The sequence below is a fragment of the Colletotrichum higginsianum genome, chromosome 2 (genome assembly GCF_001672515.1).
Source record: "Colletotrichum higginsianum IMI 349063 chromosome 2, whole genome shotgun sequence".
Taxonomy (NCBI): Eukaryota; Fungi; Ascomycota; class Sordariomycetes; order Glomerellales; family Glomerellaceae; genus Colletotrichum; species Colletotrichum higginsianum.
The window spans coordinates 2,531,543-2,558,983 of record NC_030955.1 but is presented as its reverse complement, the minus strand read 5'-3'; the positions used below and the strand labels follow the sequence as shown (position 1 = coordinate 2,558,983).

The following is a 27,441-nucleotide window of genomic DNA, read 5'->3' as shown; positions in this document are numbered from 1 at the left end:
CAGTTTCGGCCATGCATTTTTTATTTTCTTTGCTTCGAACGTCCGCCTCCTACCGTCGCACTCCACTCTGATATTTCCCCCAAAACTCTTCGCCCATTACCTGTTCGCCCCTCCGTTTTCTCCTCTTCCCACCCACAATAAAGAAAAAAAAAACCGCACAAAACCCTCCGCCCGGAGATCCATCCAGCACATCTCGCAATTGTCGTAAAAACCCACCTCGCGCAATTCCCACTTCACCGCCCTGCTTAGGCATCATCTGCACGTCGTGCCCGCTCCCGGTAAACTCTGCAACCCATACAAAACCTCCCCTCCCCCTCTTCTCCTGAGGAAACATCGCCACTTTTGCCTAAACCACAACACAGTATCGTCAACAACCATACACCTCCAGCATCCTCTCTCGCAGCGTTAACGACCACCGAGTCCCTCCCCGCGAGAGTTGAACTTACAACGACACCCTCACGCGGTACACGGCACATAGCAGTTTATGTATCAGTACGACAATACCACCGTCTTCAGACACTTTGTCCCCAAGCTGCAATCATTTCGCATAGCGCGGAAACCTTGTAGCCCCAACATCAGTTCAGTCGGTTGAAATCCCTTACCCAGAGGAGTTCATGAATTCTCGACAGCAAAGACGATCCAGTCTCGCCTTACCACATGTCCATACAAAAAACCCTTGAGCATTGAGTCCGCCTTCTTGCTCCTCCCCTTGTGCCGAACCAGCTTCGCCGCCAATCCGTCGATTCCAATCATAACCAATCCGATCGTCATTCCGGCTTCTTCATGCTACCCGCCCGCTCAACCGACAGCACCACCAGCTTCGTCTCCTGAGCCCATTACTCCCTAGTCAAACCAACGCTCCATACCAACAACTCCCAAAGACTATTCAGTCGTCAAAACTATCAATACCGCAATCATGGCTTCCCTCATCAACGTTCGTCGCGACGTCAAGGACGCCTTCTATCGTTACAAGATGGAGAAGATCGTCACCAAGATCGAGGGCAAGGGCAACGGCATCAAGACCGTCGTCGTCAATCTGAGCAGTGTCGCTCAGTCCCTCGCCCGTCCCGGCGCCTATGTCATCAAGTACTTTGGCTTCGAGCTCGGTGCCCAGACCAACGTCGACCCCGCCGACGACCGCTGGATCATCAACGGCTCCCACAATGCCGCCAAGCTGCAAGACCACCTCGACGGCTTCATCAACAAGTTCGTTCTTTGCAAGAAGTGCAAGAACCCTGAGACCGACGTCAACATCAAGGACGGACGCATCCTCCTCGACTGCAAGGCCTGCGGCCAGCGCTCTGAGGTCGACCTCCGCCTGAAGCTCAGCGGTTACATCTTGAAGAACCAGCCGAAGAAGGGCAAGAAGGACAAGGCCGAGCGCAAGGCCGCTCGTCGTGCCAAAGCCAACGGCGCCAACAAGGAGAACGGTCAGGGAAGCGGAAGCGGCGGCGAGGGATCCGAGAATGGGTCCAACGACGCCGACGACCAGGATGTTGGTAGCGACGACGAGTTGGAGAAGATGAAGAAGGAGGCCCCCGAAATCGACAACTTCGAGACTCAGGAGCACGAGTGGGCCGTCGACATGAGTGAGGAGGCCGTCAAGGCCCGCCAGGCTCAGCTTCCCGGCGAGTTCAAGGCGAAGCTCAACATGGGCGACGACGAGGATGAGGACGGTGAGGCCGGTGGCAGCACTGTCTACGATGAGTTCGGCACCTGGATCCAGGACGAGGCCTCCTCCAAGGGCAGCATCGACAAGGTCGACTCCATTGACATCTTCGTCAAGGCCAAAGAGCTCGGCATCGAGACCAAGCACCGTGCCGTCCTCGTCCTGGTTCAGACCATCTTCGACGAGAACATCGTCGCCCAGATCCCCAAGCGCGCCGGCATGATGAAGCAGGTTCGTTCACCACTTGTAATCTGTGCTATTGACTGCCATACTAACCCATCCCCTAGTTCATCACCTCTGACCGCCACGAGAAGGCCCTGCTCGGCGGCACCGAGCGTCTCATTGGCCAGCTTGGCAAAGACCACCCCGATATCTACAACCAGATTGTCAAGATCCTCCAGCTGTACTACAATCACGACCTGCTCAGCGAGGAGGTCGCCATCAAGTGGGGCAGCAAGGCCAGCAAGAAGTACACCGATCTGTCCACCTCCAAGAAGGTCCGCAAGGCCGCCGAGCCCTTCATCAAGTGGCTTGAGGAGGCCTCGGAGGAAGAGTCGAGTGAGGACGAAGAGTAGGAGAAATCAAGCTTTTGATGGGAGTTCCGCCACGGTGGCATGTTGGTTCGCATTGTATCTCTATCTAGGGTAGTATCAATCGCTTCTCCTTCCTCCCTCTGATTGCCAGATGGCCCCGCGATGGAGGCGTCGTCTCATCTCTCGAGTGGCACCGCAGGCTTCACGGTTGCTAGGTAGCAGCACACATTCTATAAATTGGGGCAATCGTTAAAAAGTTGACCTTTCTAATTGTCAGCAAACGCGCTACCTGTATGAACTGTCTGTCTCTGTGTGGTCATAGTACCGGTAGTACCGGTTGATAGGGTCTGCGCTGACCAAACTGCAAGGAGAAGCAAGCGTGCGGCAATGGACCGCCCCGATTGCACCAATGTTGCAAATCCTCAAAATGAGCTAACAAATTCCCATGTCCCCTTCATCCCGTCTATCCCTCGACCAATACGCCTGATAATGCAGTTCTCGAAGATGAGAGGACCAGCCAGTCCACGCACTCCCGCCCTTCAAAAGCCCATCATGAGCGGTGCCATCCCAATGATTATCTCCTCGGAGATCCGAACCACCGTCGAGGGTAAAGAACATGCATAAAGCCCTCGACTAAAGCGAAGCGGCATACGTGTCCTCTGAAACCCCCATCGACCAACGCAACACTCGTTCTGCATCTCCGCTCAAGCTGCACCGGCCCCTTATGCTTGTGCTGAACCGTTGAACATCGTTGTTGATGTCAACTTCACCAGTTGTCCGCTGCGCCGCCCGTCGACTGCGCCATGGATGTATCGGCCCAGGGGAGAGTATTATCCCAGGCGCCTGGCATGCTCTTGCTGCTGTTGGAGGTCTTGCTCACATCTGTTGCGGTTGGGTTCCAGTTATCGCCGCTGGTGGTCTCGGGACCCCATCCCGCGCCGCCGCCCGCCGCCACCCACTGGTCGCCGCCCTTGCTTCCACTGTTCGAATTTTGCTTCGATCTCTGTGAAACATTCGGACTATTATTGTTTGTAGGTCCGGCGTTGTTGTTTGTGGCCCAGGCCGAGTCGTCCTCGGTGACCCACGTGTCGCCGTTGTTGGACGCTTTATTCGGGCTGTTCTTGGACCCGTTGCTCCTGTTGGAGTTACCAACGGGGCTATTGGTGGTTGGCCCGGCATTGTTGTCCCATCCACCGTTGGTGGAAGGTGGGGGAGTCTTCTTCTTGGACTTGTTGGGCTTGTTCGAGCCATTCGAAACAACACGCCCTGAGTAGCCGACGTTATTGAATTGGCTATCCCAGTTGGTATCCTGCTGGACTCGGCCACTGGTGCTGCGATTACTGCCGCTGCCATTCTGTCCCTTGCTCGACTTCTTCGAGCCAGAGTGGTTCGAACCGGTTGACCAGTTGGTGTTGCCCCCTCCGTTAGCCCAAACATCGCCCGACTGGTCGTTGGACGCTCCCCATTCATCGTTGATCATGGTTGCTGCTTGGTTATTGCTCGAGTCACCCCAGGTGGTCTCATTCGTCGTTGTCCAGCCATCGCCGCCAGAAGTCGGCTGGGTATCGTTGTTCTGGCTGTTGCCCGAATTATTCCATCCGTTGTCGTTTCCGTTGCCGCCAGTTACGCCCCAGGAATCGTTGCTCGGGCCTCCTGTCTGCACCCAGGCCGAGTTGCTTCCATTCTTACTTCCGTTGTTGCTTCTCTGGCCCTTCCTGGGAGTATTCCAACCAAGATCCGGGTGCTGGCCACTGGCAATCGGCTGCCAATCCGTGGGCTTCTTCGATCCCCATGATTTCTTGCTTCCATTGGATCCACCGCCATTAACTTGCGACCCGGTCGTCTTGGGAGTGGACTTCTTGCTGATGTCGCTTGCGAAGGCAGCCCAGGGGGTGTTTGGGTTCACCGTTAGGTTGATGTTGATAGGGGAGACGGGAGCGGGAGCTGGAGCGATATTACTGGGGCTAGCTTGTTTTGCCGGAGAAGGAGCTTTGTTCTGCTGCGGCCCGACATTTGTATCCCATCCCTTGTCCTTGTTTCTGGCACCTGTTGATGCCCCATCGTCTTGGATAGCTCCTGACATAACGGGCTTCGGAGACCCTTTTGGTGAAGCCGCCTTCGTTGGAGACATGAGACCCCACCACGGAGGCGACATCTGCATCTGCATTTGCATCGGGTCGACCGGCGCCATGACGGGAGGTCCTCCAGGCATATTGGTGATTGGGACAGCACTCCAGTGCGATTGACCCTTGAAGTAGTTGTCTCCGGGATTTCTGGGACTGGCGAATCCGTGGAAGTACGGGTTTTGCAGAGGATGGGGTACTCCCATGGGCAAAGAGGCCTTATTCGGATCGCGAGCAGGATACAACATTCCGTAGGGGTTTCCGTAAGCCGGCCCGTGATAGACTCGAACAACACCGTGTTGAGAATCGTGGAAGGCATTGGGTCGCGGGTCTTCGACACCTTCAATGGCATGTTCGACTTGGAGAACCTCGGCGCGGATTGGCATGATGAGATTAGGCCGGCGTAAATGAGGAGACAAGGCTGCCTCGGGTCTCAGCTTCTGGTGCACCTCGGCCTTGCTGCTTTTTTCCTTTGTTGTTTTACTCTTCTCTTGACTCTTCTTGGTGGCAGGGCCAACATTGTTTGTCTCAACGTCGGCGGAAATGGTGCTCTCCTTGCTCTTCTTTGAGGGCTTTCTGGTATCCTTTGACTTATCTTGTTTCTTGGAAGTGTCAACAGCCTCCTCCTTCTTCTTCTTGGGAGGCGGAACTGTCTCTTCCTCTGCCTCTTCGGCCTCTGTTGTCTCGGTTTCGCTGTCCTCGCTTTCCGATGAAGGGTCTACTATCTTCTTCTTCTTTTTGACTGACTTGTCGCTTTTCTTCGTCTTTTTTGATTTTGACTCTGGCTCAGATTCGAATGAAACATCAGTCTTGAACGACTTGTTCTTGTCTTCTGTGATATTTAGTTTCCTTCCGTTTTCCATATCATAACCCGGGATCAGGTCCGGAATTACCTTCGGGCGACTTCAGCGCAGACTTTGGCACGACCTTGTCGAAACGGACCTTCTTGATGCCGGGAGAATGGTCATTGGAGCTCTTGCTGCGGTTGGCGCGAGGATACGTAATCTTGACCGTGTCCTCTTCAGATTCGTCGTCGGTTGAGATCTCGACGCAAATGCGCTGCCTGCCGCTCGACTTTTTGCTTCTGCGTCGGTCGACGGAGTTGCAGTACTCTTCAACGCTGACCCCAAGCGCCCACTCGCAGATGGTCGAGCTCCGGGTCTTGCGCGTCATGACGATGAATGATTGCCTAGACGGTCCGTTCAGGACTTCCACAAATCTGACCAACTCTAGTCATGAGCGCCAGCCCGCAACGAAATTTGTCTACTTTCCTCTCGACAAGTTGGTTGCAGAAGGGCTGGAGGGCTGGAGAGGAACAAGTTCAAAGCATGGCAGTGTTTCTTTTTTGAGTGACTGCAAAGGAAGATTGGTTTAACGTGGAAAGAAGAAGGTGAAGGTAAGATTAAATTTCTAGTTTATCAAATTGGGAAAGAACCCAAACTTTTTTTGTTCCTGCTTTGCTCATGCCATTCTCTCTCGTTGGCCTGGAGCGGAAATTCCAAGCGACTGATGACATCCTATCTAGATTAGTCACTGACATGAGATCACTCTTGCATTGGATTCGAGTTTTCAGTATTTAGGGCCGTAGCGGGCTTACGTTAGGTGCGCTATCAGGTTAGGTTTGGGGTAAGAGGTCTGTTTTCCTAGCTTCTCTGCTCAGAGATGTTGACCAACATCCAAGCCACCTACCGAAACCTGCCTCAATCCTCGACCCAACAAGTTCAATTGAACGGCTTGGTCATCGAAAGTGCTGTCTGGTCTGTGAACACAAGAAATAATGGCCCTCCAAGCCCTCATTCTATCCATTCAACGTCGACCTCTCTATTCCCGAATAGCAATTCTACTGGATTTCTTCGTAGAACGAGACCGATCTCTGCAGTGAATAACTTCTGATTCCTTGTTAGCTTTGCGGAAAGTACACCTGAGCTCGGAGGGCCTTACTTTGGTGAATCGAGTGGTGATAATGGAATGCGCTTGAGGGAACTGCGGTAGGAACGCGGAGACCGGCAGGTCAGAGTGCCAGAGAGCGAAACGAATCTACCACTGTTAGCCTCGGATGTCTCTTGGTCATGAATTTGGAGCTTACAAACAAGTCAATATCAAAGTAGGGTCGAAAGCCGCCAGGCCTTTTCTTCTGTCAACCCGATAACCTATGTCGAATATTGGTATAAGCACGTCATGCTGACGACCCTTTCAATCAGGACTTACCTACCTGCCCCAAGAGACTGTCTAGTTGGGCAGACGGACGGCGTAGAAGTAGCCCTCGGTGGTGACATACCAGCGGCAGTCACCAAGGTTGTCAATAGTGAAACGGTTGCGCTGGGTCCAGTTACCGTCAACCTCTCGAACTGGATAGTAGCGTGACGGGTCGTCATCGGCGGGCTTGAAGTCCTGGGGCTCAAAGAGACCATTTGCATGGGCGAACTGAGCTTGCTCCACGGCGATTTCGCCAGCGGTTCTGCCAAATCCCGTGACATCAGGGGGAAGATGAGCATTACCTGCGAAAACCGGAACACCACCGCAGCCCGGCATCTGCATGCCCATGGGATGAACGCCCTGGAACATGGGAGGACCGTTCATGGCAACAGGGGGGGCCTGGAGCATGATGGGCTGCTGGGGAATTGCCATTCCGGGCTGCATGACTGGCTGCTGGGCCATGATGAACTGAGGGTTCGCGGGGCCTTGGCCAATGTATGTGACATTGTTGGCAGGATGCTGCTAAAAGTCTAAGGTCAGCACATTGCTCTGAAAACCAAATCAAGATGAATCAAAGCCGGGATGAGTATGGGACGCCAGAGACGACGACAAAGATCGGGTGTTCGGACGGTCATGAACCACTCGGTTCAAGAGCCGTCGGCGGCCTCTGACAGTACCCGCGTATAGGTTATTGTTGACTTGCATAGTACTGATGGACAAGAACAAGAGGCGTGCCGAGCATGACTGGGGTGGCGCTTGGAGCAACAAGAGAAGTCAGCGGGAAGACTTGGGCTTGAGGGACACCGACATGATAGACAGCGCCGGGAGGCATGCCGTTGTCGAAGCGAGGCACGTAGACGTGCTGCATAACACCGTGAGTGGTGTCCGGGACGGGCGGCTGGAAGTGAAGTCCACCGGCGGGAGGAGCGACGTTCTGGTAGTCGGCCATGTTGGTAGGAGGACCTTGAAGGCCGTACGGGTTGTATTTTCCGAATGGTGTGAAGGCGTTTGTTTCGTGAACGAAGCCAGGATGGATCGAGTTGTGGGGGATGAATGGGTTGCCGTGAAGGTGAGGCGTCTGAGCGAAGGGAGGAAAGGCTGCAGGAAACTTGTGGCCAAGGTTGACAGAGGCGGAGGGATTGGTAGATGTGTGGATAAAAATACCGTCGTCTTCACCGTGGTCAATGTCAGGGCCGCTGAAGGCAGGAGCTGTCGAGGGGGCTGTTCCCTGGGTGATTGGGAAAGAGCCATCGCTACCACCGCTGTTGTCCTTGAAGCGCACCTGGCGAGGGCCGGTGTTCTTGGCAGCCGACTTGATCTTGGGGGACTTCATGTCGAGTTTTGCAGTTTTTCGACTGAGAATAGGTGTGGTAGTTGTTTCTCCTGCAGTTGTTGGTTTTAATTTGTCTGGAGTAGGAAAATCAAATCCGGTTGTCCAGCCTATGGCTTCAAGTCTTAGGAGCCAGTAGTCTTTGACGAATGAAAAACCTGTTGAGATGATTTCTTTCACCTCGTGTTTCATCCCCAAGTCGGATGGACACAAAGCGAGGTTGATGGAAGGATGGGTTTGGAAGAGAGGAGATGAGATTAGAGGGCTGATCCATCACGATAACCCCTTTTATCCCTTCACTCAGCCGCATCAAGACCCTCTGCGGCTTGGTACTTACGGCTTACACCAGCTGATCGTCCCAGTGAGGCCGTGAGAGCGCTTGTCGAGGCGTCCAAAGAACGGGTATCGGGGAAAGGGGCTGGCCGGGTTGAGTGGACTGTTACCAGTGCCCAAGCATGATCTTACTTACCACCAAGCAGAGAGACCCGAAAGACCAGACAACACAACAAGGAGAAATCAAAAAAACAAAAGTAAATGTCTGACTTACAAGCTCCATGACATATTTCTGGCCGTCCCACATGTGTCGATAAACAACGGGCGGATCTTCGTCGTCGTAGTGGGCGTTTGAGAATGGCCAACATCCACACATTTTGACAACACGTGATACAGATGTGCGTGATATGGAGAGCAAGACGCCTGGTCGCAAACGATTTTGACTGATCGACGGTTAATCGGAGGTTTGGACTGGGAGAAGATGGTGGAAGTGAAGTTGGCACCGAGGCTACGGCAGCCGGCGGATTCGACCTTACTACGCTGCCTATTTCGGGTGCACCTGCCCTTGGAAAAGAGCTGGACGTTGGTCCTGAAACCAAATGACATCCTCACCAGGCGTCAATCGCTCAACCGACAAGTATACCATCATCATCTCCATACTTGAACCCACCCCTTCTTTGGTCAGCATCGCCACATTTTGTCATTATTGTTCTCTAATACGACACAACCGTCGCAATGAACCAGGAAATGCGAACACTTGCAGACAGATTTGTCGAGCTTGAGCTGGACAACATGCGAGCAAGGTCGCGGCAGGTCCAGTTGCACGAAAATAAGCCCTGGTCATCGCTCGGAGGAGGTATTCACGTTTCCCACGAGCTCGGCGGGTACTTTTTCTTGCCTAACGACGTCTCAACCCCGTTACCTGATGAAAGAAAGCATTATGAGGGTTCCCTAAACGCACGACACAACAATCTGCAATCATCGATTCAGTCATTGTCAGACCACCAGCTTTTGGCCCTTCACGATTTCCTGGATCAGGAGATTGACAATGACGCGTCTGAGGACGAGCTTCCGATTATAACAAGTGGTTACTTCGAGTTCGTGAACAACAGGAAGCCCAAGGGTCAAGTCCAATCGATCCGCAACGGCCTCTGGCTAAAAGAGAAGGTTCGAAGACACACCCACTTGTCGTCTCCAATCAAGCATGTTATCTTGCTGACCTCCGCAAAACAGGCTCAACATGTTGCACAGATCAAGCTGTCGACATTCCATGCCTCCCCATTTCTCGCCAGCGAGTGTTTCGGCGTCATCCTTGTCAACCTCGATATTACAGGGAAAGTGAAGTCAGTGTCAGAGAGGTCGATGTGGCCACAATGGACTGGCTTCGATGCCTTTGTGAGACAAGCAGATGCGAGCTATACCTCCATGACAGTTTTGAAGAACCATGGTTGGACGTCAGCTCAGAAACACTATCTTGCCAGAATCAACAAGGTCCTTCATTCTCAACCCCCACCGCCGCGTAAGGCTGTGGCTACCTTCTACCAGACGTGGCTTCGGGATCTCGATGCCCAGAAAGACGTTTGGGTGTACAAGGTTGTCGAGCCTAGCCAAGCGATTAACAGTTCAGAAAGCTAGGAGCATTTCACTGTACTCGACAGCGTAGACGCCTTTCGTACGATGAAGACACTGTGTCAGGTGGAGGGAAAGGATGTTGCCATGGTCAAAGTTGGTCCACCGTTCTCGTCTCATAAGCAAAGTGGTTTGCTGACGTAGCACAGCTTTGGCAAACAAAACTGAAGAAGGTACTGCCCGATATTCAAGCAATGGAGGTAAGGGACCCGCTGGAAACTCCAACATCGGAACCTACCGAATGGACATTGAACATGGAAGATTTGATCGACGAGAATGGTAATCTCGACAAGCTCGCAGTAGCTGCAGAATGGATTGAAAGTCTCCAAGACGAAGACATGACGGAAGAAGACTGAACTCAAGTTGGCGAGTGGAATTAGTGGATAGTGTGATACTGACCCTACACGTCTTGGTGGAATCGCATTGTATTACGGCCACGTCGACGGAAGATGCTTCGACTAGTCCTGAATGGTTTGTATAGGGTTCATCAATAATTAATTATCTGGAGTGGCACCTGGTGACAGCAGCAGCTCGTGTGTAACCGGATAATAGCGGGGTTCTGTGTCCATCATTTGGAGGTAGATGAGACTATAGCAAGGTCGCAATACCACGAGAGAATGAGAAGAACGTGTGATGCTGTTGCCTTTTGTTGATAGGTACCGAACGCCCACTACCACCCAGTGACGCGGTCTTCTAATGCTCCTTCCTAAAATACTGTACACAGGTCCGCCAGAGGAGAGATCGTCCGTCACAATGCCCAAGACTCCTCTAAGGTGCTCTAAATTTCCTACTCAAACAACAGACAGAAAAAGCTCGTATCGGGCGAGCGGTGTCGTCGGGATCCATTGTGATCCGCAGATGTAATCGACTTTTCATTATTGGCGGGGTGGTCAACGAAGATGATTCGTGAGGGTGTTGTTATATCATAAAATTACAAAGCGGCGCGCTCCGAGTGCGCAGGCTCCGGGGCAGAGAAGAAAGTACTGCGGACAACCTGTTGAGAGTGTGATTAGTGCCAGGACGACCAGCAGAGCGGAAAAGGCGAAACCTACAGCCCAGGCGCCAGCCACAGAGGCTACGATACCGCCGGAAATCAGCATGGGCCGCACGCCCCGTGTGCTCTTGAATACCATTCCACTGAGCGCGCCAGCCAAGATGGTGTTGGCGGCATCGTGCTTCCCTCTGAAGTAGCCGATACCAGAATTCAGCAGGTTGTAGGTAATGGCGACGACACCAGCAGAGTTGCCAAGGAAGGGGCCACGGCGGGTGACAGCGTTGAGCACCGAGTTGAGGCGCAGCTTCGGCGGCTGGTTGACGGACCTCCTCAGACCCTCCTGCAAACCCCAGGCTCCTCCTATCGACAGGGCCGCCAAGTATGTGACACCGGTTCCGTAGCAGAGATCATCGGTAAAGCCCCGAGAGGGGAGGACGGACTGGCCAGGGGCGTCGGCCAAGGTCGCATCTTCGAGGGAGAGGTATTCGAGAGTGTCCTTGTTCAGACCCGAGAGAGGATGTAATTGCGCCGGGTCGGCGAAAGCGGAACTCTGGAGGAAAGACTCGACGCCAGATCCTGCTGAAGGGTCGAACTTAGTGGTGGTGGTCGCGGGCGGGCTGTTGAATGTGGTTGTGGGTTCGTGAGTGGCGGGAGAGGTCTGAGGGGCGCCGGCGTCCTTCTGCGAGGACTTACGACCGGAAAACGTATCCCAGAGCGACGACATGGCGGGAAAAAAATATGGGCGTGGGGTGGATGGGATGAAGCCGGGGATCGCGGTTGGGACGTATGGACGGACAGGAGTCGTGGGCTTGTGAGTAGGCCGATGATGGAAGCTATCGAAAAAATTTGGGCAGACCAGTCGCGACTTGGACCGTGCGTTCCCGGTGCAGTGGCAGCAGTGGGAAGGTGACGGCGGTATCTCTCGGAAGTCTCGACCTTGGATTCTCCGGCTTACCTCACTCGCGCCGTTCCATTAAACTCTTGTGATGAGTCATCTTGGGTATCAGATCAGTGGCATACATTAGCTAAGCATCCGACCTCATATCTTGCGTCAAGGAGGAAGCTGAGGCCCAAGAACGGTTCTTTTTTTCCAGGCTAGAGCGTTTGCACGACACACAATGATCCCAAATTTAGAGGAGCAAACAACGACGTGTCAACCCGGTTACCGGCTGTCTTATGTTTGATTCTCTCGGGTTAACCGCGGCGACGAGTACCGCTCATTTCTTATTCTTTCTCACACTCCAAAATACCTCTGGAGTGTCAACATCATATAATTGAATACCTTCATCATGCTGGTCTGATAGAAGCGAGGTCAGGAACTTCGTCCTGTGGTGTCGGGTCGGGCACTTAATCGTAGCAAAACAGGTCGCTTGTTTGCTGGCATCCTGCGAGGTCCCAATTGTCCTTTGAGGCCAGGGGAGGTGAGAGATAGATTGTCTGTGGCACCACGAAGAGTCTCGGTTTTGGGTCAGAACAACAGTATCTTCGTTTGATCTGCAAACTGCCGGAGGCCAGGCCGCCGTGACTGGTTTCTTAAAGCGCAAAGCTGCAGGAACATCAATCTTTATGTCGCACAAAGCCTCGGGCAGGATGGAAAACTTGTTGCTGTGCCGCCTTAAGTGCCACAGCATGATATGAGGCAACCGCATCCTCGACTGAGCTACGATATATAACTGCCCATGCCGTCCCTCCTCTTTTTGTCACACGGGCATTTTCACCATCTCATTGTTTGTCGCCTCCGTTCCGCATTCGAATCCTGAGTAGAGACTTGAAAACAAGAAACTAGTGGAATAACTTGCTGAGGGCATAAACAGCTTACACATATTACATCAGCACCATCCCAAACACTAGAAAATATGCTGAATCTCATCACTGTAGGCGTGTGGGCCATTCAGGTACGTGGCACCTCCATACTGAAATACCCTCTGGGAGATCGTGGTGGCTGATGAGGTACGAACGTCCCGCAGGGCATCATGGCCATCGTTGTCCTTGGGCTATCTGTCGACCTTGTCAAGGGTCAGATGATTGGCGACGCCCCGACAACTACAAAGTATGGGACATTTACCGGCGGCTTCGGGCTGGCAGTGGCTATCATGGGCTTTGCATCTGCGTTCATCGATGCCATTCCAGCTCTCGCTATCATGGCTGCCGATGCTCTCAGTGGACTATTGTTACTCGGCGGTGGCATTGTACGTTTGCCAAAACTCAATCTTGTGAATGCTGCTAATGAAGACGTAGGCTTTTGTCATCGGGTTGCGAGGAGTGACTTGCGACCTCCCCGAGGACGATATTGGATTGAAAACGCTCTCAGGCAACAGTCTAATTAACGGGGGAACAGTTAAAATAGGGAAAGTCAACACACTGCACGAAGACTTGACATTTTCCCGACTCTTGGACAACTGCAGGAAGGCCACGGCTGATCAGGCCATGCATTTTGTGACGTTCGGTTTTGCGGTAGCCACCATATTTCTGGTTTTCCTTGTTTGGAAGAACGGTCGTGGCAGTCGGGGTGGCAGCCATATTTAAGGCATACGCAGGCAAAGAAGCATGGGAAGGAAGGGATCGTGTCGGCTGGGAGCAATACCGCACTCCATGACGGCTGACGACAAGCGAGACTACCAATCCGACGCGCTTCTTGCCCTAGGCAAAAGTCATGATCTTTGACCATATTCGAATACTGCAATGTTGCTGATGAAGCCGAAATTTTGCCATCTCTTACATTGTTACCAAACTCGATCGCCTGCGCTCTACTGCGTTGTCGTCTCTCGTGAACACGGCCAGCGTATACCGGATGCAAAATGACCGCCCGCCCGATAGGATAACACTGACACTCTGCAGAACAAAGCCGAAAGTACCTTCAGGATCTGAGCAACGGGAGTTTACAGCCGCCACAACAGTGATTGGCTGCGCTCTTCAAGCGTAGCATAGCTAAGCGTCACTTGCAGGCTGCCCATCTTTCGACAATAATTTTGAGCGCAAATGGTTCTTGGGAGACGCGGATCACAACCCTTTTGGTTGTCTCATGAAAAGACGCGAAATCCAAGCTAATCCTGGAAAGAATGTTGAGACCACCCCACAGTCAAAATACCAGGTAGAGTCGTCGTACTCGGCTGATAAGGAAAGGTGTTCACATGGTGTTTTATTTAGGGGGCCGGGAACGGAAGGAAATCCACAGAGAACAGGACAACCCTCAGCAAGCCGCATAGCGGAGCCGCCATTAGAATTAAAATACACATGACGGTGTAAGTTTAACCCATACTAATGTAGTGAAGAAGAAGAGAAATCTTGTTCCTCGCATCGTGAGAAGAGATTTTTATGGTCGCCGAGGGGGTGGGGCTGATTGTGATTACACGCTAGTACTTACGCCTTCTATGTTTCTCCGTCCCGACCAGAGCATTCGGGTCCGTGCCCGAGCGCTGTATCCACTTGCCGCTAGCGACCCCTGACCAGTACCACTACATGACGACACGGCACTTGCTGTGAATGATGTAAGTAGCTGTACGGTCCAATCTGAGATCAACAATGGCAGGAGCTGCTGTCGAGTGAGCTTCCAAGGAACGTAAACTGTGTGCTGTGTGACGATGACGCGCGCTACACCTGCATCCTCTGACCGTAGAGGCCAAGACATCTTTTCTTCGCCTTCTCTTCAACGTAGCCAGCCATTTCTTCAAACTGCCCGTCTTGCGACATCACAACGTTCACCGACGACCAGCTGACAGCCAACCAGCCACAAGAAAGCATGGCGCCGGTGCCCCTAGAACCGGAAGTGAAGTACGTTTGCCTCAGCGGCCAATTTACCGAGAATGTGCCATCTAACCATCCTCAGATATCTGCCTTTGAGTATGATCGGTGGCCACGCGATCGCAGTTGCATCCCTTAGCTTCACTGTTGTCCGAAGTCTGTACAGAGCGTACCATGATCAGCCGCCATCTCAAAGGACGAGAGCAAGACTCGATCTGCGCTCAAAGCTTGCTCCCCTCTTTGCAGGTTTGGCACTCGTCAGCTTGTCTCTCGCAAGTTACTGGACTTTGAGCTATGCGAAGCTTTCATATCGTGTCTGGGCAGATCAGCGCGGAGTAGAAGCCCCAGTTCGGTTCGTTTCGCCTACTTCTTGTTTCTTTGTCCGGCACACTCACCATCTACTTAGCTTTTACGGCGATCATGGATTTTTCCCCGGCGAGAACGCGACTCGGGTTTATCCCGGACGCTGGTTGAGTGACACCCCAGTCCACTTGGACGCCCTGGAGATCATCGCGGAGAAGGCTCGTCGCTTCTGGTGGGGTCAACAGATCGAGCTTGCGACGATCTCATGGAGCTTATTACTAGCCATCGAGGGAAGACGTCGGAACATCCCCTCTGTCTGGGCCTACCTTGCGTTGGCTCACCTCGTCAGCTTGTCTTTAGCCCAGAATCTGTTTTACCTGGCATTACTCCTCACGCCTGCTTCAGCCGTCGCCCAGCCAAACCCAAACTCGACTCTGGGACGTCTTCATCGCAAAATGTTCCCCCCGAAACCCGCAAACTGGCTTCCACACCCGGCTTTGTTCCTAGCTTCGTTCTGTACCACGTATGTCTTGACATACTGGGCACCCTCAACGACAGGCACAGCGACTTTTGCCAAGATCGCAGTGATCGGACGAGTCCTTTCGTTTGCGCCCATGGTTATCCCTTCAGTGGCCCCGATCAGCTGGGGAACAATGTACAGCGACCCTCATGGGGCATATGGCATCTACATTGAGCTCTTCCGATTCGTCTCTACGGCGAGTTTTGCTTTCCATGCCAAGGAGACCGCACTTGGCCTACTCTACAACACGCCCGATGCCCGCTTCCATCGCCACAGTCGATTCCTTCCGTTTGACAAAGGGCAGCGCTCGACATGGGAGCGGACAACAACGGCGATCGGCAAGGTTTTGGGATCAGCATCCGATCATCCCGTCGTCGCTGCTGTGGCATGGGACGTTTTGCTCAGCGGAGCCAGCCAAGGATTATGGGCAGCAACACGTGCGTTGGATGTGAACGACATTCTAGCCTCTGCAACACCGTTCGTCCAGAAGGATCTTTCGAATGCGCAGCCACCGCCCAGGCTGCTGGAAGGATACGACAAATCAGCGCCGGAATCGGAATCGTACAGCCACACCGGCACCAAAACCACGCGACGCAGAAGCCCCCTATCCAAGGCGAAAGCCGAAGAAACAACAGCTTCCGAGACACCTGGGTCTGGAAGCACCCACCGAGGCCGAGGCCGACGACACACGGAAGAATCCGGTGAGGGACCGGAAGATACGTACGAGCCGAGCCCAGTGGAAAGCTGTGCTGCGGTAGAGGGCGACGAGCTGCCAGATAGTGATTTGGACTGGGAATCCGCAGCGTTGACCTGGGGCCTCACAGCCTTGGGCGGACTTGGATCTAGTAGTGCCGGTGTTTTTGGGGCCGAGTGCACATCTCGATGAGGCAATTGCAGGCCCAGGGCATTACGAGCAGGTTCAGTACTTGTGCCATACGCAATGTTCTTTGTTTGTTTGCATCACTTTCAACACTTCTGGTGGAGCAGGCAGAGCCTGACGACGGCCATGGCTCGAGTCCGGAAGCCGCCAGACAGTTCTGTCTTGGCCTCCAGCAGCGTTCCGGAAACGGCTAGAAGGATTTAGGGTACACATACACCAATGAATGCTCTCTGAGTACACACGCTCGGCCTTTATGTCAGGGCGGTGGTACGCTGTTTGTTGTACCTGACCTGCCTGGCACCCCAGTGAGACATGGCTGGAATCTGGGCCTGGAGCGCGCTAAGCGGCCAGGCCGGGACCATGGGGGGGACGGTTCGATATTTGTGAAAGAACACATTTTGGGGCGGCTAGCTTCGAGGACAATGAGTCTTGAATTTGGGTCGAGGCCATCAGAAGAGCCACGTTGGCGATCCTCTTGATCAGAGGCGAGCAGAAAGCATCGGGATTCACGCCCATGACCGTCGGCTCGACGAGGGAGCTTAGCCAAGGACGATGACACGGCTGGAGGTTTTTTGGAATGACGTTGCCCCGCATTTGCAGGAACACCCCGCGTCCAGCCGGAATGGCGTTGCACCATCCTATCCACAGAGGAAGCCTCCCACTCAACCATACAAGAGTAGGGTGGGCTTGAAGGTCGATCCCCGGCCCGGATGATGTAGAGGCGCTAGTCTGTCGGATGGAAGCCCTGCATATGGCTTGTTCGTGGTGAAAGCAGCGGCTAACAAACTAACCCCGGCCGATGAAATGCAAGGTCCAGGAAAGGGCCTTGAACGATGCCCATCACACCCTCTTGGGTCCTCCAACGGTGCTTTCTTTGCCATTGCCACATCCGTCTCGCTACCACGCTGCCAAGGGTATTCCGCCCTTTGGCCACGCATTGTTAAATACCATTGGCCCCCCCTGGCCTCCTCGATCTCGTCCAACCCCTCAAACCTACAACCACAACCGCCCAGACGAACAACTCAGTTCTACCTCACTAGCACCGGTCCTCTTCTGCATAGACATTCAACCAGCTAGAAACATCATAACTAGACACCACCTTTCCTGGCATTTCGTCGCCCACTGCACCGACACCGTGTTATTTCACCTCCATCACACTATGGCCATCAGAGACCACTTCCGCCGCCGCAAGTCTATCTGCGAGCCTAGCCAGGGAGAGCCCAACTGCTCTGAACCACCAAAATCACCCGCTCTCCGCTTGGCCAAGACCCTAGGATGGCGCTCAACGAAAGAGGAGAAGCCCAAGAAGAAGCCCATCAAGGACGACAAGCCGGACCCGCGCGAGCGGCCCTTCAGTGAGACCAACCTTAGACACCAGCAGATACTCAACGGCTTCACCATGACTTTCGGCAAGAACCAGCACCAGATAAGCCGCGACCAGCGGTCGAGTTACTATAGCGTCAACGTCAGCCCCGGCACATCACGGCACAACAGCGTTGATGTGGACGACAGTCCGCTCCGGATGAACCCTCTGCCCCGCGAGCGGCAGTTCCGGTCAGTGCCGGAAGAAGATGAGAGGTCCTAAGCGACATTCGGAGTTTCCGTTCCCATCCGGTGTCACCCATCCTAGAGACGTCTAGTGACGGATGATCTGATCAGTACGGTGTTACAACACAATTTATTTCGGCATCGCCTGGGAGTTTTTGGGTTTGGACTTTTAGGAGTGGGCCATTATGGGCGAGGCAAGGTGCCTTGATAAAATTGCCCTTAATGAAAAGATCCGAGGCATGGACGGGTACTTGAACTGTATATAAATGCCAACGCCGCTTGGATATGAGAAGATTACAAGAGGCAGGACTCGTCTCCAACTTCGGTCTAGACGATACAATCAAAGCACTCTACTCTATTGATTAAACTACCTAACTGGCCTTATTGCATTGCATATCAGTCACAGTGCTTTTCAAATCAAGCTACGACATCATCAGAGCTACACACTTTGTTGGGCTCTTAGATAATGGAAGGTGGCACTTTCGCCACAAAGTAACTCTCACCCGCTGGTTATGAAAGCCCACTCCTCTCAAGTATAGTCTAGCTGCAAAGATTCTTCTCTTGGGTGTTGTGAAACATTTGGGGGATGACTTTTGTCATACCTTGGGGTGCTTGCCGAAACAGCCTACTTGAATCACATATATCTTGCCATGCCTTGGCTGGCCATCCTTTCTGACAAACTGTGGGCTATCATCCCATACTTTCGGCAAGGAACCAACTGAGCAACCCAATCGGCCTCATGATATCTAGTCTCATCTCACTGTGATTCTGTGATTCACAGCCAGCCCTCCATTGAAGATGCCATTTCTGTTTCTCAGCCTGCCCTTAAATTGAATCTTCCTCTTCACCTTCTTTACTCTCTTCCACACACAATTGGAGGTCAACGCGTAGTTCGATGATCATTCTGGTCTATTTATTGATCCTGCTATTCCTAGTGCTACTTGGAACAAACATTATGCACTGACATTTAGTTTCACTCTATTACCGCCCATTGCCATCATCACTCCTCACACAGGGCTCTTCTTCACACCAAGTTTATATTTACTTTGGTGACCATACTCTTTACTGTAAGTATGGAAAACAGCGCCTGGGATTCGACTAACTTGTCTGCTCCTCTCCAACCTGTTGCAATTGCCTTGCATCAGGCTTCACCCTATCTACATCCCCCCCCCTTCTGCCTACAAAGCCTTTGCTCTCCTTCTACTTATATTCTTTACTATCAGTCTTAGACTAACCGGATATCACACCTAGTCAACAAACAAGGGAAAATCACTGCCCATCTCTCAGGCATATACAACCTAAGCAAAGGAGAAAGTCATCTGCCACCCTTATTGCATATTTCAGGCTGCATCTCCTAACTCGTTACTGCCTCACTCAGGGCAGCGACTTGTGTGTATTTCCAACTTTTCTTTAAAAAGCTGCCCTCTTTTCTCTTTTCCGAACACAACATTTCCAGCCAAGAAGCGAACCCGGTACACGGTCTGGCATTTAACGAGACCTGAACGTATTCTCAGTACCGGAACATTACAAGTACACTTTAGAAAATTCATCTCCATACTGCCGCCGCCGCCGCCGCCGCCATCACTGCACCTACTATAACAGGCTTCCTATCCTGCGCCAGCCTTTACCTAGGACAGCAGCACATCACCTAAGCAGTATATATATAGGTTTGCCTCCTACATCCTATCTCTGTTTTATCCTCAATACACAGACTCTTTGAGCTGGTTCTTGCATCAAGCTGAGGAGGTGGTTTCTAGACAACGAAGCAAACCTGACTTCTACACCGGTTGGACTATTGACAATCTACGCGTCGGTAATTCCTATGCCCCCTCATCGCACCTGCCGTATTGCGTCAATAACACTACACCTGCCTCCAAGACACGCGACACTGGGCTCATCCAATCTCTTTGACCCGACCTTTTTCCTACCTTTCCCTTAGCATACCTAAATCTTCTGCTGATCTCATATAGGCTCGGCAAGGTGTTTAACACAACACAAAGCTTTACCTCTAGGCTTCACATACATTTTTCCGTCATCACACCTGATCAACTGCCTTGACACGTCTGGGATAACGCGCCTGAGTGGTCAAAGCCAGTATTGAAGGTATATTCCTCATCTCTTACCCTAGTTTCTGACACCCTTATCTGCCCTTATTACGCGTCTGCTGCGTCTTTTCTTTGACTTGCTTGCCAAACCGACAACAGGTTGGAACATCTTCCTTGCCTTCAAAGAAAAAGAACTCCTCCGACTGACTGGTTGTTGAACAATAGGACACACATCTCTAACACCTGCTCTCCAAGTTCAGGTCCTTCAATCATCATCCAAACGCAAGGCAGGCCCTGGCCTTTTGCTGCAAAGACAAATCGGTCCCATTGACAAATTTTCGTACAACGAAGTTGTTGACATCAGACCGATTCGGTCCAAGGCCCTCCGATAAGAAGCAAGACAACAACACCCAATTCAAAGACAGCCTTCCAAAGAACCGCTAAGATGGTCTTGGGTATGGACTCCTGGTTCGCCCTGTCGTTCCAAGGTGCCCCCAGACGCCTTGGTATCTCAAACAATGCCAGGGTGATGCTGCAAGCCCTTGAGGACTACAAGTGCACCAGCATGAGTGAGGCTGACATCGGCCGCATGCTTCGTCTGAGCCCCAACAGACGCCAGTCCATGATCGACACTATCCGGGACTGTACTAATCTGATGGCAAAATACAAAGAGGTCAGAAGCTGTGCTCTGGTAATCCAGATGTGCACTGAGGTCTTGGAGCTCGCCAGTAAGTGTTTCCAATCCTTTCACTGTTGTCGTTCCATAGTCAAGATGGAAACTGACTCTTGTATGACAGATCATCCTCCTCCCAACGACCGCTTCCCTTTCATGAAGCTACCCATCGAGATCCGGGCTCGTGTGCTAGGCATGATCATTGACGCTGAGCCCAAGAGCTGCCGCATGCCCCCAATCAAGCGTTCTCAACAGTTGTTCCAATGCAACTGCGCCAACCCTGAGAGGAACCATATTGGATTCCTAACGGGAAAGCAGTGGGCAACCTACAAGATACTCGGCCGGGCGCTGCGTGACGAGTTCTACCCCATCTACTACAATCGCCAGGCACAGTACTTCACCTGCTGTTGTGACCTCCTCAGCCAACTCAAAACCAACAAGTGTCTCCGCGACCATCTGCGCAAGGCCGAGATCCACTGGTGTGGTCCCAGATCCGACAAGGCGTTTGAGGAGTTGGCCAAGTGCCCCAATCTCAAGGAGCTGACCATCAAAATTTCCAAGGGCACCACAGCCATTCTCAACAAGCGCGAGGAGGCCTTCCATGCCAGCTTTCCCCTCAACTACAAAAACAAGAGGGTCACCGACAGCCTCGGCGCCGACGAGCTCTTTGCCATCCGGGGTATCAGGGTGGTGGATGTCCAGCATGTCCACTCGGCCCAGAAGGTCCAGCTGAGCGACTTTGACCGCCAGGGTCTGCACTCGGCGCTGGAGGCGACTGTTTTGCTGCCCAAGCCGGAGATCCCGGTCTACAGAGGCTACCAACCGCTCATTCACCATGGTTGAATTTTGAGTCGGCCATTTCAATCCAGGACCCAGAATCTCACTGGGGAATTACTTTGACGAAGGGATGAGCAGAGACAAGGATTTTTCGAACGGAACTGAGGCTGGCAGAAGGAAGAAAGGCTTTGGCCACGGAGGGAGTTCCCGCTTTGATTCAGAAAAGACAAGTGCGAGGATGTATGAGCGCGGGACGAGGTTCGAACTAGCAACCAGCGTCATAGCTGTCTGGGGAATGAGTGAACGAGCTTGGTTCGAAATGGCTATGGTCAGATACGGCGGGTTTATGGGACTGAGGAACAAAGGTTTTCTTTTTCAATTTGCTAAAAGGTCTTCTTTCTAGATAGAAAGCCAGACAATGCTACAACTGAACGGAATGGATCATTGCATCAACGGTGAGGGAAAAGACGGTTGGTTCAGGTCCAAGTCCAAGTTCAGGCCCAGCGGGACGATAAAGATGTGACAACAGATAAATTACGCAAGCCTTCACTTCAACAATAAAGGTTACGCACTCAAAAAGCATTGTCTGGGGGTCGATCTTGTCTCATACGACCGCACACGAGGCGCGGTGTATCCGGCTCAAGATCAGAAGTCAAGGAGGCTAAACTGACCGAGCAATGGCAAAAGACGGCTTGCAGATACTAAAACGACAAAACATTCCGAGGCATGTTTGGGTTGTGCCCGCAGGCAGGCGGCCCGTACCCGTCACCTACCTTCTCCCTCTCTCCCTCTCCGCGGCGGCGTACATATTTCGACTGCCCCTGGCTCTTGTGTTCGGCATACATCAAAGTACGGGAGCACATGTCCAACTGACTGGCACGATTGATTGAGTGTTTACTTGGAAAACACCAAGACCTGTGCCGCAGGTTGTGGCAGCAGTACTGAGTGCAGTCAGAGGAAGGATGACGGGAAAGGAGCAGGAAAAAAACGAGAGGAGAGAAAAACTTTTAGCGAAGATGAAGAGAGGGAGGTGGGGGTGATTGTTTACGTGGCGCGCCTTCTTGGCTGTCAAGTTACAGCACCGGCCAAGCAGGTGGGCCACACTGTGTTTGTCCGGCCCAGAAATTTCGGGGGGGTGACACTGTAAATCAGCGGCTGGCGATGGCTGTCGACAGAGGTCATTGGCGGCAATAGCGGGATTAGCGGTGCCCTTCACCGTGTTGACAAGCCAAAGATACAAAACTGTACCCACCTGCGTAGGTGCGTGCGTCCTTCCCCCACACCGAGGTAGCCTCTGGTCGCGTGTTGGTTATCCTTTTCCAGAATCCGCCTGGAGACGTGACAGGGAATCGCGGAAGGGGGGGGGCCTCGCTCGTGAGCTTTCTGGCCTGTTATCGGGGGAAGAAACCCATCTCGCCAACTCGCTTGCTGACGGTGATTTCCCCCCCCTCCATCCCATCGATTTGCTCTACCGCCCCCTCCAAGGCCCCAACGCGATGCTTCCTCTGCCGAGACAACCTGTCTGCCCCTTCCTCTAGGGCCAGGCTGACAGGCTGAGTGAGGAATGAGATCCCAAGAGACATGGACGGGTCTCTTTCCGTAGCGGCCTCTTGGCAGCGTCCGCCCTGTCACCCATCCACTTCTTGGCTTCGCGGCCCTTGACTGCTGCTGTGGTTGCTGGCATTATAAGGGAAATGCCAGCCGCGCTCGCAGGATGTGGCTGCCCGGCAGGATTGCGCAGTCAGTTATTCGATTCCTTTCCTCCGACCACCTCCTCGCCGCCGCCTCCCCTTGCTTTGAGTGTGCTCTGTCCTCGGTATCAACGATATCACGACTTTCTCGCTGCCCGACCTTCGAGAACACAAGACCCTCGAGAGCTCACCCTCGATCGGCCCTTGACGGGGTTACCACACTGGACGGAGGAGAATGCTGTTTCCCGCCTACTGCCGCTGCTGCCGCCATCACCAATACCACCATCATCACCACCACCACTACCAGTCGGAGCATTGGTTTCGCGCGTCGCGTCCTTCTCCCAAATCTCTCGTGTACTAGGCTCTAGTCGCCCATGCTCCGCATCCAGAGGCTGGCTGCCTCGGTTGGGACCTCGCCTTTCCTCGTCCGGACTGTGCCGCGGCTTTCCCTCGTGATACTGCTTCTCTCTGTCGTCTATCAGTACTTCGTTTTCGGTGCGATTCAACCGCCCCCACCTCAAGGTCCGGGACAAGCTTGAACCGAGCCAAGAAGCTGACATGATGAGTCTTAGGTCAACATGACCCCTACAATTGCAACGCGCTGCTCTCCAGCGGCACATGGCGCTCGAGGACCGGCTCCAACTTGCCCCGAAATGCCTTTGCAAAGTGGGAGCCCAACGGCTGTAGGATGCGCGAAATGTCTCGAGATGACATCTCGAGCTGCTTCAAAGATCGCCATCTGGTCATCGTGGGCGACTCGACCATGCGCCAGATCTACTTCGCTGCCATGACGCGTCTGGATCATTACGTTGCCGAGAAGGCCATCCTTGACTTTGCCGTCTCCGTCGACAAGCACCAGAATCTGTCGAGGGACGTCGAGGGCGTCAAACTCGACTTTATATGGGACCCATGGCTCAACTCCACCAGCCTCTTGAGCCAATTGGCTCGATTCCGGGACCGGCCTGGCTCCGCCGATTATGAGAGACTTCTCCGACAGGAGGGGAGAGATTCGCCCGCCCTCATCGTTGTGGGCACTCCGGGCCTGTGGGCGGCCCGCCAGGGCGGCGATCGGTACTTGGAGCTCTTCAGAGAAGGCATCAATGTCCTCATGCCGTACCTGCACAAGAGTATAGACGAGTCGGTGGCCCTGCCCAGCACCAAGTCACAGTCGCCCTTCGACGAGATGTCCAACCATATGCTTGTCGCACCCGTGCCCATTCCGGCCTACGATATGCTCACTCCGTCGCGCGCGCGTTCCATCACGCCAAAGAGGATCGATGCGATGAATTGGAACCTGGAGCACTTGGAACAGTCTGAGCAATCGCACATCGTGTGGGCCTACCACGCCATGACAGAGGGTCACGACAACGCCATGCTCGAGGACGGTATCCATGCTGTTGACGTCGTTGCCGAAAGGAAGCTCGACGTCATTGTCAATGCTCATTGCAATGCCGGTCTGGTCAGGAGAGGATACGCAAACCAAATCACCTGCTGTGCGCCCTATCCGTCTCTCGGGCGAGTACAGCTTCTGCTTCTTGGTCTCAACATACTGACTTTGCCTGTTCTGTTCCTGAGTCGGCAACAGGATGCGTTTCCCTCTCCTCGGACGCAATGCGTCATGGATACCCTCATGGCGGTGGCCACTCTGCTTGTTGTCGCAGTCTACTGCCTTCTTGCCGACCGAACTCACGTCCTCGCGAAACAGGATAAGCACTTTGATGTCCCCGACTTCGTCTTGCCCCTGGTCGGTCTTGCGGTACTTGCAGCGCTGTCTCTTCGTTCCAGGGTACCCACCACCCAGTCGCCGACGAGAATCCCCACAACGACGTCGTTCTTGTCTCGTGAGCAGACGGATGAGTGGAAAGGCTGGATGCTGGCTTTCATTCTGATGTACAACTATCACGCAGCATCAGAGTCGTCGGCGATGTTCAAAGCGCACAAGTTCATCGTCGCGACTTTCATCTTCCTGTTCACCTACAGCCACACGATGTACTTCCTTCGGACGGAGGATTACTCGTTTCGTAGGGTTGCGTATGTGCTGCTTCGGCTCAACTTGCTCACCTGCCTCCTGGTCTTCACGATGTCCAGTGAATGGGTCATCTATACCGCGCCGCTGGTCACCTTCTGGTTCGGTGTCACATACACGTCTTTAGCGTGCTTCAAAAGGGCCAATAGTAACCCTGTGGGTTTCTCCCTGAAAATCGTGGCTTTTGCTGCTTGCACTACCTATCTGGTGCGAAGCACGCGCGCCCCTGAGCGGCTTGCGTCGATGCTCAAGTCAGCCTGTGGTATCTACTGGGACCTGAACAATCTTCGCGCGCACTTTGAACAGGATCGCTTCGTCCCGTACTTTGGTATACTCACGGCCGCAGCCACGCACCGAGTCTCGGTGCTACGGCGTCGCCAACACGGCATCAACGCCCGGGCGTTGTTCGAAAGGATCAACAATGCGTTGGACCGGACACTAATGGAAATCGCCTACCCCGAACGAGACGCGATACCGGTGAAGCCGATAATGATACTCTTCTCCTTCGCCTACCTCGTTGTTTTCATCATACTCACCTTCGTCTCCGAGGTCTACCACAGCAACGATTCCTACAATATTTACCACCCATACACCAGCCCGTGGTTTGTGCTGTCAGCCATCGTCGCAAGGAACTCTTTCCGAGCGCTGCGCGAGCTTCACATTCCGCTTTCGGCAGCTCTCGGACAGATTTCTCTGGAAGCTTACGTTTTGCACCGCCATATCTGGCTTGCAAGTGATGGGGCCGGAGTCTTGAGGATTGGAAGCCAAAGCCACATTCCTAGGGCAACGGAGGTGATGATCATCGCCGCCATCTTCATCTGGGCTTCTGCCAAGTGCCACAGTGCCACCGTGAACATCGTCTTCGGGCTGATCGGCACGCAGAGAAGGGAGCAGATGGAAGACGTCTCGCTGGATAGCACTTTGCCAGTCAAGGATGATAAGAGGAGCCCTGTTCCGTGGCAAAATGCAGAAGCAGCAGCGGCGGCGGCGGAACAGGTGATAGGGGAAGGCAAGACGGACAGCTCATCTGTCTCACCCAGCGCCTTGCGGCTGAGGATCGTGGGCCTGTTGGCCATGATGTGGCTCGGGAACATTATTTACGGCGTTTGATGGCAGTTACATGACTCCGCGGTCGGGACGGGAGACTTGTCTCCAACCGACACCCCCCGCACAACAGAAGCATACTTAATAGTAATGATTACATGAGGCAACGCCGCAGAGTTGCAGATGACACAGTTTTACGGGGTTGCTTGCATTAACAGGTTTGCGTTGCCAAACAGGGACAGGGATGGGGCCCTAACGACAGTGTTTCGAGTCTGCTCCATCCATCTAAGATTGCTCGTCAGACTCCAGCCGGCCTGGTTGTGTGAAAACAAGCTTCGATATGCCCATTAGGCCAAGTGTCTTCGGGTCAAGCGGAACGTTTTTCATGCTTTAGCCTCGAGCGAGCTTGGCGTGGGTGTGTCGGCTCGAGCCTAACTCAAAATGTCACTTTATTTTTCCGAGTTTGACGTCGCCGAGTCGCATCTCGAGGGTGTTTCCTCGGCTTCTCTGGGCATTGGCATATGATGAGGGATTGCCGAACCCTGGACTGGTCGCTCTGTTTCTATACCATTCAAGACTTTTCTTGGCGGCTGGTCGTAGCGGGATCGCGACGGCGATTTGGTGTGTGCAGATGCCTCGTCGAGAGTGGTATAACATCATCGCGACGAGGTGCCCGCGTTCCCGGCAGAAGGTTTGCGTCCGTTCTTGGCCCCTGTTCTGACTCGCAGATGGGTTAGGCGGGGGATGAGAGGTATTTCCCAGAGTGACATGGAGTCATTCGAGTGAGGCTCTTCTGCCGTGGTCGTTTCGCGTTAGGAGTCGCGAGGTTGTAGCCCGGGAAGGAAGGGGAGGAGGGGTAAAAGGGCACACGACGTGATTGGGCGGCCACCCAAAACTCGTCCTGTCGTCGATCGGATGATGGGGGTTGGTGTGGAAGAGGAAAGTTGAGACGCGCTTGTCAGGCGGCTGTCAAAGTTGGATGGCAGGTGAGGTAGAGTTTGGAGAGAGACCAGGCTTCGGGTGGCAGACCGGTGGTGTGTTGCATACGGTCTTTTTAACCCCTCTCCGGAATAGGTTTTCCCTTGCTGACGGACGACAAACTCCCAAGGATGTAGCCTATCACCGGCTTTTCTTCCGAAGGCTTCTTGTTTCACTGTTTTGCTCTCCTTCTAGCCCGGGCGGTTTTACTCTTCGCGAGCAGCTAGGGCCGGGGTTGATAACGAGACGACGTCTACCAGATCACCCTGTTCCGTGCATCGTTTGAATTGGTCTCTCGATTGTTTTGAGAGGGGAGGGGAGGTTCTGGTGTGTGGAAAACGGGATCGTAACTCCCGGCAGCAAAAGGGATTCATCGTCGGACGACGGTCATGGCGTATGGACTGTGTGTCTTCTGTACGACCAAGGTTGGGATGTCTTGTACATTTAGACGTGCCGGATATCGGAGTA

At 53.3% G+C, this 27,441-nt stretch overlaps 11 protein-coding genes across 11 annotated transcripts; 7 read left to right on the top strand and 4 right to left on the bottom strand.

The window, feature by feature from the left end:
- Positions 1 to 916: 916 nt before the first annotated feature.
- CH63R_02517 (Domain found in IF2B/IF5) lies at positions 917 to 2,244 on the top strand (the record flags this gene model as incomplete). The annotated part of the gene is made up of 2 exons (XM_018297492.1): positions 917 to 1,900; positions 1,957 to 2,244. The coding sequence occupies 2 exons, from the start codon at positions 917 to 919 to the stop codon at positions 2,242 to 2,244; spliced, it is 1,272 nt and encodes a 423-aa protein (XP_018162308.1).
- A 724-nt stretch (positions 2,245 to 2,968) lies between these two features.
- CH63R_02516 (uncharacterized protein) lies at positions 2,969 to 5,498 on the bottom strand (the record flags this gene model as incomplete). Its single annotated transcript, XM_018297491.1, has 2 exons — positions 2,969 to 5,157; positions 5,219 to 5,498. 2 exons carry the CDS (start codon positions 5,496 to 5,498, stop codon positions 2,969 to 2,971), a joined length of 2,469 nt encoding a protein of 822 aa, XP_018162307.1.
- A 1,056-nt stretch (positions 5,499 to 6,554) lies between these two features.
- Positions 6,555 to 7,854, bottom strand: CH63R_02515 (uncharacterized protein; the record flags this gene model as incomplete). The annotated part of the gene is made up of 2 exons (XM_018297490.1): positions 6,555 to 7,040; positions 7,240 to 7,854. The coding sequence occupies 2 exons, from the start codon at positions 7,852 to 7,854 to the stop codon at positions 6,555 to 6,557; spliced, it is 1,101 nt and encodes a 366-aa protein (XP_018162306.1).
- Positions 7,855 to 8,859: 1,005 nt separating this feature from the next.
- CH63R_02514 (uncharacterized protein) lies at positions 8,860 to 9,759 on the top strand (the record flags this gene model as incomplete). The annotated part of the gene is made up of 1 exon (XM_018297489.1): positions 8,860 to 9,759. The coding sequence occupies one exon, from the start codon at positions 8,860 to 8,862 to the stop codon at positions 9,757 to 9,759; it is 900 nt and encodes a 299-aa protein (XP_018162305.1).
- Positions 9,760 to 10,684: 925 nt separating this feature from the next.
- CH63R_02513 (Mitochondrial import inner membrane translocase subunit tim23) lies at positions 10,685 to 11,471 on the bottom strand (the record flags this gene model as incomplete). Its single annotated transcript, XM_018297488.1, has 2 exons — positions 10,685 to 10,747; positions 10,806 to 11,471. The coding sequence occupies 2 exons, from the start codon at positions 11,469 to 11,471 to the stop codon at positions 10,685 to 10,687; spliced, it is 729 nt and encodes a 242-aa protein (XP_018162304.1).
- Positions 11,472 to 12,603: 1,132 nt separating this feature from the next.
- On the top strand, positions 12,604 to 13,273 carry CH63R_02512 (uncharacterized protein; the record flags this gene model as incomplete). Its single annotated transcript, XM_018297487.1, has 3 exons — positions 12,604 to 12,642; positions 12,715 to 12,936; positions 12,986 to 13,273. 3 exons carry the CDS (start codon positions 12,604 to 12,606, stop codon positions 13,271 to 13,273), a joined length of 549 nt encoding a protein of 182 aa, XP_018162303.1.
- Positions 13,274 to 14,486: 1,213 nt separating this feature from the next.
- On the top strand, positions 14,487 to 16,197 carry CH63R_02511 (Alpha-mannosyltransferase alg11p; the record flags this gene model as incomplete). The annotated part of the gene is made up of 3 exons (XM_018297486.1): positions 14,487 to 14,518; positions 14,574 to 14,840; positions 14,895 to 16,197. 3 exons carry the CDS (start codon positions 14,487 to 14,489, stop codon positions 16,195 to 16,197), a joined length of 1,602 nt encoding a protein of 533 aa, XP_018162302.1.
- A 1,153-nt stretch (positions 16,198 to 17,350) lies between these two features.
- Positions 17,351 to 17,776, top strand: CH63R_02510 (uncharacterized protein; the record flags this gene model as incomplete). The annotated part of the gene is made up of 1 exon (XM_018297485.1): positions 17,351 to 17,776. The coding sequence occupies one exon, from the start codon at positions 17,351 to 17,353 to the stop codon at positions 17,774 to 17,776; it is 426 nt and encodes a 141-aa protein (XP_018162301.1).
- Positions 17,777 to 20,229: 2,453 nt separating this feature from the next.
- On the top strand, positions 20,230 to 21,300 carry CH63R_02509 (uncharacterized protein; the record flags this gene model as incomplete). The annotated part of the gene is made up of 2 exons (XM_018297484.1): positions 20,230 to 20,512; positions 20,582 to 21,300. 2 exons carry the CDS (start codon positions 20,230 to 20,232, stop codon positions 21,298 to 21,300), a joined length of 1,002 nt encoding a protein of 333 aa, XP_018162300.1.
- Positions 21,301 to 23,062: 1,762 nt separating this feature from the next.
- CH63R_02508 (uncharacterized protein) lies at positions 23,063 to 23,485 on the bottom strand (the record flags this gene model as incomplete). The annotated part of the gene is made up of 1 exon (XM_018297483.1): positions 23,063 to 23,485. One exon carries the CDS (start codon positions 23,483 to 23,485, stop codon positions 23,063 to 23,065), a length of 423 nt encoding a protein of 140 aa, XP_018162299.1.
- A 137-nt stretch (positions 23,486 to 23,622) lies between these two features.
- On the top strand, positions 23,623 to 26,061 carry CH63R_02507 (Cas1p-like protein; the record flags this gene model as incomplete). Its single annotated transcript, XM_018297482.1, has 1 exon — positions 23,623 to 26,061. One exon carries the CDS (start codon positions 23,623 to 23,625, stop codon positions 26,059 to 26,061), a length of 2,439 nt encoding a protein of 812 aa, XP_018162298.1.
- Between the last annotated feature and the right edge of the window lie 1,380 nt (positions 26,062 to 27,441).